General features: G+C 35.6%; 1 protein-coding gene across 7 annotated transcripts in view; it reads right to left on the bottom strand.

Moving 5' to 3' along the window:
- The window catches only part of Ccdc138 (coiled-coil domain containing 138), a 65,537-nt gene extending 52,499 nt beyond the window's left edge, over positions 1 to 13,038 (bottom strand). For 3 of the 7 annotated variants that reach the window (XM_048810243.1, XM_048810245.1, XM_015499661.2), the window contains exons 1-5: positions 12,908 to 13,038; positions 11,290 to 11,347; positions 6,464 to 6,581; positions 4,309 to 4,436; positions 103 to 275 (exon numbers count right to left, since the gene is read on the bottom strand). In XM_048810243.1, coding sequence (XP_048666200.1) covers positions 103 to 275; positions 4,309 to 4,436; positions 6,464 to 6,581; positions 11,290 to 11,347; positions 12,908 to 13,000 — 570 coding nt within the window. In that variant the 5' untranslated portion in view covers positions 13,001 to 13,038. The remainder of the gene's footprint in view (positions 1 to 102; positions 276 to 4,308; positions 4,437 to 6,463; positions 6,582 to 11,289; positions 11,348 to 12,907) is intronic. The other 4 variants (XM_048810242.1, XM_048810247.1, XM_048810244.1 and 1 more) reach the window with 3 other exon arrangements.
- Positions 13,039 to 13,042: the final 4 nt, after the last annotated feature.

Consider the following 13,042-nt stretch of genomic DNA (forward strand, 5'->3'; position numbering starts at 1 on the left):
CATCTCTATGATAATTTAAATACCTTGTATTCAACTTTTATGAATACTTGGTGCTTAGAATATAAATATTTCTGAATTCTCAAGTCAGAATTTAAATCTTACCTGCAGTTTCAGATGTATTTGAAATAACTCATCATATATCTGATTTATTTGATGTGGAAGTAAAGTCTGCTTGTTTGACACGTTGGATTTTGGATAGCTTTTCAATGGAGAGTCACTGACATCACAATATTCAGTCCGAGGTTTTGATAAGGCCCTATCTGTTGGCAGGTCAACTGCCAAGTAAATAAAATTTTAATTATAAACTTTATTACAGTTCCAGTAATCTTCAGGAAAAATTATTTTAAGTATAAATTACAGTACTGTGAAAAAGTTTCAAGAGAGAGAAAGAATAATGTAGCAAATATAGTAAAATTGTAACATTTAGAAAATCTGGATTAAGAGTATACAGGAATTCTTTGTGTAACTTTTCTCTAAGTATGAAGTTATTTCAAATTTAATTATTTTAAAATGCAGGAAAACACTACCTATTAACTGCCTAGGAAATAGAACATCACTTCAGAAACTTACCACATTCCCTTCTCTTCCCTGTAACCAAACCAACAAGTCCAGTTAATTATTGCCTTATTTTTTTTCTTTTTACTTCCTATCACTTATATCTAAAAAGTACTTATTTAGGAGGCAAAAAAAAAAAAAAACCCTCTACAGTGAAAATTATCAAATGCTTAAGAAATTGAAGACACCAGAAGATGAAGATAAAAAGACATCCCATGTTCATGAAACACAGTTAAAATGGCCAAACTATCAAAAGCAACTATAGATTCAATGCAATTCTCATCAAAATACCAATGACATTCTTCATAGAACTAGGAAAAAAAATCCTAAAATTCAGATGGAAGCATAAAAACCCCAAAGTTGCCAAAGCAATCCTGAGGAAAAACCAAAGAGCAAGGCTGGAGGCATCACAATACCTGATTTCAAATATACTAGAGTATATTGTGATGGTAACAAAAAAATCACGGTATTGGCATAAAAAGAGATGTAAAAACCAATGGAATTAGAGGACCTAGAAACAAACCCACACCTCTATAGCCATCTGAGATTTTCTACCAAGGAGCCAGAACACATGTTGGAAGGAAGATAGCCTCAACAAATGGTACTGGGAAAATTGGATATTCAAGTGTAGAAAACTGAAACTAGACCCCTATGTCTCACCCCATAAATAAATCAACTCAAAATTGACCCTAATAGCTCAGGAAATAATAGCAACAATTGACAAATGGGATTACATCAAATTTAAAAGTTTCTGCACAGCAAAAGAAAGAACAGAGTTAAAAGAGAGCCTACAGAATGGCAGAAAATATTTGCCAACTATTCAACTGACAGAGGATTAACATCCAGATTTACATAAAGACTCAAAAAAGTTTGGCCAGGGTTGTGGCTCAGTGGTAGAGAGCTTGCCTAGCATGTGTGAGGCACTGTGTTCGATCCCTGGCACCATATAAAAATAAACAAATAAAATAAAGGTATTGTGTCCATCTACAACTAAAAAAAAAAAAAAATTAAAAAAAGTCATCAACAAAAGAGCAAGTAATCCAATCAATAAACGGGGAAATAACCTGCACAGATACTTCTCAAAATCAAGTATAAAATGGCCAATAAATATGTGAAAAAGTGCTCAACATCTTTAGCCATCAGGGAAATGCAAATCAAAATTACATTGAGGGGCTGAGATTGTGGCTCAGTGGTAGAACGTTTGCCTAGCATGCACAGGGCCCTGTGTTCAATCCTCAGCACCACATAAAAATAAATGAATGGAATAAAGGTATTAAAAAAAAAAAAAAAAACTACATTGAGATTCCACACAACCCTAGTCAAAATGGCTAGTCAAAAAAACAAAAAGTAGGGTGGGGGTTGTAGCTCAGTGGTTGATTGCTTGCTCAGCATGTGTGAGGCCCTGGGTTCGATCCTCAGCACCACATAAAAAATAAACAAATAAATAAAACAAAGATACAACCATATACAACTAAAATATAACCATATACAACTAAAAAAATGTTTTTTAAAAAAGTGGGGCTGGAATTGTAGCTCAGTGATAGAGCACTTGCCTAGCATGTATGAGGCACTGGGTTGGATTCTCAGCACCTTATATAAATAAACAAATAAATAAACAAACAAACAAATAAATAAATAAATTCATTGAAAACAACAACAACAAAAAAAATTAAAAAAAAAAAAAAGAACAAATGCTGGCAAGAATGTGAAAAAGGAACACTTACACAATGTTGGTGAGAATGTAAATTAACACAGCCATTATGGAAAACAACATGGAGGTTCCTCAAAAATTAAAAACAGAATTACCATATGATGCAGCTATACAACCATTCCTGGCTATATTTCTGAAGGAAATGAAGTCAGCATTCAAAAAAAAATTTGCGTACCTATTTTTATTGTGGCACTACTAATAATAGCCAAGTTATAGAATCAGCCTAGGTGCTGTCAACAGATGAATGGATCTTTAAATGTGACATATATACATATGGAATATTATTCAGCAATAAAAAACCATGTCATTTACAGGAAAGCAGATGGTACTGGAGTTTCTCATGTTAAGTGAAATAAGCCAGACTCAGAAAGATAAGTATCACATGTTTTCCCTCATACATGGAAACTGTTAGGAAAAAAAGGTAATCTGAAAGTACAGAAGGAATTTTAGGGAAGGGAAAGAAAACCAGAGAGCCAAAAACAGAGGAAAGTAAAAGAAAGCAGTTGGGAGGGTATACATGATTAAAACATGATATATGCATGTAAGTGAAACCCATTAATTTGTAAAATTAATGATTTAATATTTATAATAAAAGTTGTCTAAAGTAAAAGCAATTTTTAACACATACCCACACACACAGTTCTTGTTTTGCCCAATTTCAATTATGTCTATAATAATTTCTATAAACTCCTCCTTTAAATACTAATAAGTTCTTTGAAATATATCCATGATGATTTCAGAATGATGGGTTCACAAACCTTCACTGCTTTATCCTATTTTATAAATACACGACAACTTTTTCCTATAGAGGGGTATTAGAGCTGCTCTGGCTATACAGATGCTACACAGTCATGCATCTGATACACGAGTTCATACAAAAGTTTTTCTGGGGAATATGGTTAGTAGTGTACATGTACTAGGCTATATGCACAGGTTCAACTTTACTACTGATGCCATTTTCTTCCAAAGTGGTTACATTAATTTACTCTCAAAAGCACTGGATGAGTAAGTTGCTCTTACTTCATATTCTTACCAACACTGTACCATTAGAATTTAACAATCTAACAATTAGAGCATAAAATGCTCTCTAGCAGTGGTTTTAACTTGCATTAGGTTAAAGGAGCCCACCTTTAAGGGAGGGTGCTTCCCACTAGAGTCTCCATTTTAGACAGATGCTGAATGAATTTTTAAGAAAATTTCACTATATTCAGTTCAGCAAACACACTAAGAGTAAAAAGACAAGTTCAGTGCTTTGCTTGCCTCTCTAAATAACTGATAATTTCTGACCTGAGCATTCCTTACTTTTTTTGGTCAACTTTCATGTATATTCATTCACCTCTTAAAATAATTCAATCTATGTTTTTAGTAGAAAAACCCACCATATAATGAGACACACAAGTCTAAACTGAAGTAATTTTCATTGTCTTCAAATACTGAGATCCATGTGACAAATGAGATGAAGGAGAGGGGAGAAAGGGGAAAATGAATGTGTATTGTGTGCAGACAAAATATTTGTAGGAAAAAAAGAGAGTATCAGCAATAGTGTGCTGGAACTCTTGCAGCCAAAAAGCAAAAGGCTTCATCACTGGTTGCCGCTTTCCATGAAATCCTGATAAAACTATGAAATGAAGACAGATACATAGAGAACTGCTACTAGTTCAGTGTTGACTGCGGAAGCCATACTGTAAGTAATCTGTACTGTTTTCTCAAAATATTAGGGTTAGTCCAACACTACCACAATCATTTTCTTACTTTCTAACAAACACTGACATGAAAAAGAACTGAAGGCATCAATCATAAAAGTATTCTGTTATTTACTTATCTTGAGAAGTTTTGAAAACACAAGCATACAACTGGAAAATAATGAAGTTCATGTTTCTCTTCTCTAGTTAATAACAAGCATAGTAACCATTTCAGGGCTTACAAAAATTCAGAACAGAGAAATACATAGATTCTTGAAAACCAGTGTTATTATTTAGAGGTAAGTTTTATATGTACTGACAAAATTACTATTTAAATCTTTTTTTTTTTTTTTTTTTTACCTTTTTCTATTTCTTTAAAAGACTGTTTGGTTATTTTGGAGGTTCTAACTCTATGATCATTCTCGATTACATCTTCTTCTGTTTCCCGATTATTCAAATCATGAAAAGAATCCAGTTCATCATCTAGGCTTTAAAAAAAATTCTATCACAGAAATCTGGAAGTTACTATAGCATTTGGGAGGAATAAAATTGTTTTAAATATAAGCAGCATAACAAATGAGAAAAATAAACATTTTTAAATGCAAAAAAATAAGCATGTAAAAGATAAAAATGTAAAAATTAACCATCATTGATTTTGATAACCCACTAAGCATCCTTCAATCTTTTCTATTCATTATATCTGTAGAATGCTCTAGAACTGCCAAATTCTTTCTGCTGATCCCCAATAATTCAGTGAGAAAGATACAACATGTATTGTTATCTATTTTAGGTAAAGAATTAAAGTTTACGATGAGGAAAGTTAAATAACTGACAGGTGACATAACTAATAAAGACTGAAACAGAACTAGAATCCCAGGTATTTCTCCAAAAAGATCATCTCAGACTAGAAATTTCTAGAACAGTGCTGTTCAAAAGGAATATAACACAAGACATATCAGTCATTTAAAATTTTCTGGTAGCACATTAAAAACATACAAAGAGGTAAACTTTAGCAATACATTCTCAGTATAATTACAATGTTACCACTTCAACATAAAATCAATATAAAAGCCAGGCATGGTGGCGCACACCTGTAATCCCAGCAGCTAGGGAGGCTGAGACAGGAAGATCACGAGTTCACTAGTTTAAAGCCAGCCTCAGCAACTTCCCAAGGCCCTAAGCAACTCAGTGAGACCCTGTCTCTAAATAAAACACAAAATAGGGCTGGGGATGTGGCTCAGTGGTTAAGTACCCCTGAGTTAAATCCCTGGTACCTCCCCCCAAAAAAAATCAATATAAAAATTATTATGAAGACACTTTACTTTCTTTTATCCATGCTAAGTCTTTGAAATCCAATGTGTATTTTAAACTTAAAACATCTCAATTCAGACCAGCCCCATTTTTCAAGTTCTTAACAGCTACATGCAGTCTGTAGCTACTGTGCTGGACAGCATACTTCTACACTAGATTATAGACAGAGACTGTGAAAAGGTCAAATGGTGGGAAAACCTTCATAATTCAAAACCTTCAAATTATAATTTGGAATTGTATCCAGGTCACTTATATAAACAAAAATGGTTAAAATATCAGTTAAACATAAGAAAATAATTTCTATGAAGTCAAAATTATTACTTTAAAGTAATTTCTACTTTTCTTCCTACATTCAGTCTACCTCAAGTCCTGGTCTCTAATCAATTATTTTGTGAATGACAAACAAAACAGTAATAACAATAATGATCACAGTTAATGTTTGAGTATTTTACTATGTATCCAGCAATGTTCAAAGTGCTTTAAATGAATCAACTCATTTAATTAGAAAAAGAGGCAATTCATTTAAAATATTCAACCTTCCAAATATGGTTGTTAATAATATGTTAAGCACAATTGTTTATTTCAACATTTTATTTTGCATATGCACACACCTTTATAGTTTTACATTATTTTGAAATGTTTTATCCTCTTGATAATCACATTCTTCTACCATGAATTATAATCATTAAATGTTCAATTTAAACATTCATTTCACTTTATCTCCTTTATAGAACTGTAACCCTGTTTTGCACAGTACTGTATCATACGTTTCTAGTTACTACATCCCCTTCAATCTCTCTCAACTACTTCATATACAGTACTTAACATACTACTGGAGCTAAAACAGATACTGGGTTGAGTGTAACTACCCCAAAATCCTATACTGAAGTGTTTTTCTGAGTTCCTTTTTTAAAGAAAAGAGCACAGTTTTCATTTAGGTCCTGGATGAATATACACATAAGTAATTTTTTATCTTTTAAATTAGGCAAATAATTTACTTTCCATTATGACATCAGGTGTCTATGCTTTAATAAGAAATTTTCAGTAAAAATTAATAAATTAGTCTCTTCAAATATTCAGTGGGCCTCAGACCGCTTATTCATTCCCCCCAAGGAAGAACAAACACATGAACAATCTGTCCTTTTCCCTTTCTCAAATTCCTTGAAGTACTGAGTGAAAAATAACAGAATTCTGAATACTTTACCAATTCACATTTAAGTGCTTGAATGAACCGCAAAAAGATGTTGTACAATGTTTTCTTTCATCAGAATAACATTTCAAGGAACCAACTTTATCTCCAGAGGAGTAGATATCCAAATCATCTGTCAATATAAAAGATACACTAATTATCTAATCCTAGCCTCCTAAAATAAGACTCCATCCACCAAATGCTTTCTTATTTGTATGTCTCCTTAATGCAAGCTTTATAGATAACTGGAATCAAGGGACTCCTGAAGATGGCAGATTAGAGGCACTGAGGGTTTCCCTATTGCTCGATGAGACTGAACCAAAATGAAAGGTGTGCAGCTGCATGTTGAAGTAGGGGGCCACAGAAAAGCATTGGAGTGCAACTATAGAGAGCCAGTGATCAGGTGAAACCCCAAAATATTGTGTTTTAGAATAAAAAGAGACCTAGGATCTATACAAAAAGCTAGCAAGAGAAAAAAGATTCCCTGTACTTTGCAGGAGATCCATCAATGCCACAATGAGGAGCCATCTTCAGATGGGTCCCACTGTCTGAGTTTATTGCTTGGGAGATCAGAAACCCCTGCATTTTTTATATCCCCAAGACCCAATTTCCTCTTCTCTTCTCTATTCCAGCAGGTGTCCAGTGAGAGTCAGTTTGGGCTCAGGGAAATGACGGCTGAGGACTCTAGGCAATGGGAAACCGAAGACACTTCTACTTAAAATGCATGGTTGGATCTCTGTGAAAAAGAGACAGTAGTTGTGTGTGGATTTACAAGAAGGCTGGGTTCAGGAGCACAGTGGCTTAAACTGGTAAATCTCTTCATTCAAGGAGGCTCCCTACGCCAGTGCAGATCCCATTGATTTAGTGGCTTCTTCCACACTCAGAGGCAGAAAACATAGCACTACAGTTTGGACATTTGCCACATGCCCAAGTGCACTGACTGAAGATCTTGGGACCAAGGGTGAGCAAACCAGATTGGTTCACAGGCATGGAGGCTGAGACAGGCTGGTAGATGGCTCCTACTGTCATTGCACACCCATTCCTGGTGCAAAAATCAGAGACCTTGGGAGTGAACTTAGCCCTGCTGCAGATAACTTTGCCTTAGCCCACGCTGGTGGGAAAGGAGAGGCGGAGCTCAGTCTACACACTGCCCTACTGGTTCTGCCTGCCTAAGCTGGAGCTGAGAAGGAACACATCATACTGCCACCAGCACCCACAATGTCCCCATATCTGGGAAATGACAAAAATTCAGGGTCTTGGAAAGAGTGTCTCCATCTAAAATATCTTGGGAAGGAGCAATCTGACGTTTCTTGTTTCATCTTGTTCTTTGTTGTTTTTGTTTCCTTCACTTTTTTAATACTTTTATCTAATTTTGTTAAAAGTTTTAATTATTTAATTGGATTTTTGCTTTTGTCTCTCCTTTCTCATTTTTATCCCCTTTTCATTTTTCTTCTTCTGTTTCCTCCTTTTAAATTTTTATTCAGTATTTATTTATTTTTTTTGTACAGTACTGGTAATTGAATCCAGGGTTGCTCTACCACTGAGCTACAACCCAGAAAACCAAGACTTTTTTTTTTTTTTTTTTAACTCTTAAGTCAGGGTATCATTAAATACCCAGGCTAACCTCAAACTTGTATTAGTCCTGCCTCAGCCTCCAGAGTAGCTGGGTATAGCTGTGAGCCAATGTGCCCAGCTATTCTATTTCAGTATTAATTCTACTTTCTTTGATGTCTAATTTTTAAACTATTCTATATTATGAGTTCCCCTTACTTCTCTATGGTTAGCGGGGTTGTAGAGGTTCTTTTTTAAATATATTTTTATTTTATGTTAATATATGGTTTGCTTTCAAGTTGTTCACTGTTACTGGTGGTCATTTTCTCCTCTCAAACCAGTGCTATGGATTAAACTGAGCACCTTGAACATACTGGATAGATGGCTTTGACACTGAGCTTTTAATTCTGACCTAGTTGAGAGAAACTGTACCTTTGTCTATCCAGGACTGGGTCTTGCTCAAACTTTGATGGATACCTCAACTTAAAAAAGAGGGTAGAGAAAACACCCAGTAGACAACCTGGCCGTAAGTATGCACAGATGACAGGAGTGGGCTGAAGACTATTACACTCCCTTAGCAACAACAAACGAATAAACACAACTGTTGTGACCATGCCCCCAATAAGGGGCCACATGCAAGCCCTCTTACATTGTACTGTGCTAACAAATGCTAGAGAAACAGCCGTGGAAAGTATACTTTATATACTCCACTGGTTATATCATACTTGCCTGAACTAGCAGTGGGACTCCACTCACAGAAGGCCTACAAAATAAATGAATCCCTCAAGTTCTGACAAGGTATTCAAACTCCACCAAACACAGTCTAAAGAGCTGCAGGGAAACTACAATGTAAACTCCACTTGGAATGAATCTCAACACTACACAGGCCACAACGTAGAAAGATGATTTCTCACTAAGAAGACCCTCACATAATAGTGAAAGAGATCACCAGCCCAACACATCCAAGTCTCAACAAAGAAACAAGTTCTTAACTCCCCAGGAACCGAATCTGTAAGTATAAATGTAGATGAAATGCTGGAACAAAGAAGTTTAAAACCTGATCATTAAAATGATCAAATGAGGGCTGGGGTTGTAGCTCAGTGGTAGAGCGCTTGCCCTGCACATTTGAGGCACTGGGTTCGATCCTCAGCACCACATAAAAATAAATAAATAAAATAAAGGTATTGAGTCCTTCTAAAACTAAAAATATTTTTAAATGATCAAATGAATTAAAAGAAGACACAAATAAGCAGCTGAATGAATTAAAGAAGACAATGCAATATGAAAGAGCAATTTAATAAAGAGAGATTCTGGGAAAGAACCAAACTGCAATCTTGGAAATAAAACTTTCACTAAATCAAAATAAAAACCCCAGTTCCAAGTCTCACCAATAGACTAAACCAAGCAGAAGACAAAATTTCAGAGCTTGAGGACAAGGTACATGAACTAGAACATTCACACAGTAATAAGGAAAGGGTACCAAGAAACTACAGAACACTATGTTCACACAAAAGCTCTGGAACAACATAAAAGATCAAACTTAAGACGCATAGTTCTAGAGGAAGGAGTAGAGATACGAGCAAAAGGCATACAAAACTCACTCACTGAAATAACAGCAGAAAATTTCCCAAATCTTGAAATGATATGGAATGCCAATAGACATGACCAGAAAAGAACCTCTCCATGAATATTATAGTTAAAATGCCAAAAAACACAGAACAAAAAAAGACTATTAAAAGCTGCAAGAGAAAAGCACTAAATAATTTATAAAGGCAAACTCATCAGAACAATAGCAGATTTCTCAACAAAAACTAAAGGCCAGGAGGGCATGGACCGATATATTTCAAGACCTGGAAGAAAATAACTGCCAAGGTAAATTACTACATCCAGCATTTATCTTTCAGAATCTTTCAGAATCCAAAAAAAAAAAAGATAAGCAAAGCATGAACTAAAAGAATTCATGACTACTAAACCAGCAATACAGAATACTATACTCAGATGAAGAACCAGACAACACAACCACAAAAGAATAGGAAAAAACAGATCTCACTAGAAAGGCTAAACAAAAGGGGGATATGCAAAAATCAAATATGATTATATCAGTAAATCAACAAAAACTCTTAAGATAAATAAGAAAGAAATGAACACAAAATTTTCAACCAAAGAAAACAAATGAAAGAAACTAGTATATTTCTTTCAATATAGTTTCAATATAACTATTAATGTAAATGATGTGAATTATCTGATTAAAAGACACAGACTAGGGACTGGGGTTGTAGCTCAGTGGTACAGCGCTTGCCTTGGACATGTGAGGCACTGGGTTCGATCCTCAACACCACATAAGATAAATAAAATAAATAACGATATTGTGTCCATCTTTAAAAAAAAAGACACAGACTACCTGATAGGATTAAAAAGTGGGGCCCATTCGGTTACTATTGCAAGAAATCCACTTCACTACCAAAAACATTCATAAACTGAAGATGAAAGGATGGAGAATGCAATTCCCATCAAATGGAATCCTAAAGCAAGCAAGAGTAGTCAGGCTTTACATCCAACAAAACTGACCTCAAATCAGTCATGAGAGACAAAGAAGGTCCTATACTCTGATAAAAGGAATAATCCATCAAGATGATATAATGGTTGTAAATACAGATGTACCAATGTCATAGAACCCAATTTTATAAAACAAATTGCAGGACTTATAGGGAGAGACCAGCCTCAAACCAGCCTCAATACAATAATAGTGGATGACTTCAATACCTTAATTTACCAACAGATAAATCTTTCAGAACTCCGCCCTACAATCAACTGAGAAACATTAGAATACATCAAACGGACTTAACATCTCAGACTATTACAACCAACTCAATCCCATAGTATAATTATTTTTTCCAAGTATATTTATTTGATACATACCTTCTACAGTGATTATTAAATTACTATCCTAACAACTCAGAAAAGTTTATGCCTAAAAAGTAGCTATTCGTTTTCTTTTTCTAACATAGTCCGATTAATTCTGAACATCTTCAATGATAGACATACTGTTATACTAAAAAAAAAAAAATTAAAAACAAAACATTTGAATTTTAAAGACACCTTAAACATTTACCACCTCCTTCCCTGCAATTATGGTTACTATTAGTTCATTACCAGGGGTAATGAAAAAAATAAATCTTGGTATCACAAGATATCTAGCACTAACTACAAATCTAAACAATATTAAAAAAAAGTCTCTCAAATTGAATTTGTTAAAAACTAAAAATATGCAAAATATTTTATTAGCTTACCTGGGGAAGTTATAGATCTTGTCTTATATTTAGCCTCATCAAAATTTGAAAAATCATACTAAAAAAAAAAAGAAAAAAGACATGCTTAATTTGTATACTAATAATCAATCTACTGTCTTAAAATATTTCCCCACAGCCAAACGCAGTGGCACATACCAGTAATTCAGGAGACTCAGGCGGATCACAATTTCAAGGCCAGCATTAGCAATTTCATGAGGCCATAAGCAACTTAGTGAGACTGTCTCAAAATAAGAAATAAAAAGGGCTGGGATGTGGCTCAGTGGTAAAGCACCCCAAGGTTCAATCTCCAGTACCAAAACAACAAAAAAGAAAAAGAAAGAAAAAAACATATATATTTCCCCACAAATTATGTGTTAATTATAAAGGTAAAAATTATAAAGGTTAAAGTGGAGAAATCTAGAAGACACCATCCTAACCAAATGATTCAAGTTAACATCATCAACGGGACAAACCAACATAATGTACCCCTTGATTCATCTAAGCAGCCCACACATCAGTTATGTCCTATTCCTGCTGGGAATGTATAATGGGAATCTAACCAGGAGGGATACATCAGACACATCCAAAATTGTGGGACATTTAATAAGCAATGGTCTTTTCAAAAGCATCAATGTTAAGAAAAGCAAAAACTGGGAACCTGTTCCCTGTGAAAGGCAACAGAAACAACCAAATGCCATGTTCATTCTTAGACTGGCTCTGTACCAGGGGAGAAAAACTTCTGCAAAGAACAGAATTGGTAAAGTAAAATTTGAATATGAACTACAGATTACACAGTATTATTGTAGAAATGCTAAGTTTTCTGAAAATACTACATGGGTTATTTTTTAAAATGCCCTCATGCACAGGAAGAAAAAAATTTATTTAGGGGCAAAGGAACATGATTCAACCAAATTACTCTCAAATAGCTCCTGCGGGAAAATGTGTATGTGAGGAGGTATAGAGGAGAGGAGAGAATGGTAAAGCAAATGTGGCAAAATGTTAACAGGTGAATTCAAATGAAGGCTACAAGAATTCTTCGCACCACTCTTGCAATTTTATTTTTTATAAGTTTGAAAATACTTCATAATAATAAGTCTTTTTTCAAAATTAAATTGTTGCCAGGCGCGGTGGCAGGAGGATCTCGAGTTCAAAGCCAGCTCCAGCAAAAGCGAGTCGTTGAGCGATTCAGAGAGACCCTGTCTCTAGATAAAGTACAAGACAGGGCTGTGGATGTGGCTCAGTGGTTAATGCCCCTTAGTTCAATCCCTGGTACCATCCGCCCTCCAATTTAAATTGTTTATCCCTGCTTCACTCACGTTACTGCAAACAAAAGTTCAACAGCACTTTCTACGGTGCTATATCACGCTCTGTATAACATGAACCTTGCAAAAAGCTACGGGTGACTTTTTTTTTGAGGGAAAGCTTCTCTTTCCCGTGTGTGACCGGCGCCCAGCCCAGGTCTGGCTGACTTTCGTCAAGTCCGCGCGCCGGGCGCAGAGCACCTCGGCGCCCTCCGGACCTGCCCGCGGAGAGGCCCGCGCCCCGGCGAGTCACAAGCGGAGCTAGGCAGCGGAACGACATCTGGAGACCACCGCGGACAAAGGGAAGGCGCCCTCACCTGTCCGGAGCAGCTGCCCCCGAGACCGTACCGACTTTTGAGACGCTCCACTATAAAATCCTGCCCTGGTGGCTTCACGACCCGAGGCTCCATGGCGCGCCACGATCTCGGCGGTCTCCCGGGGAAACGCGCTCA

Source organism: Marmota marmota, unplaced genomic scaffold (genome assembly GCF_001458135.2).
Source record: "Marmota marmota marmota unplaced genomic scaffold, marMar, whole genome shotgun sequence".
Taxonomy (NCBI): domain Eukaryota; kingdom Metazoa; phylum Chordata; class Mammalia; order Rodentia; family Sciuridae; genus Marmota; species Marmota marmota.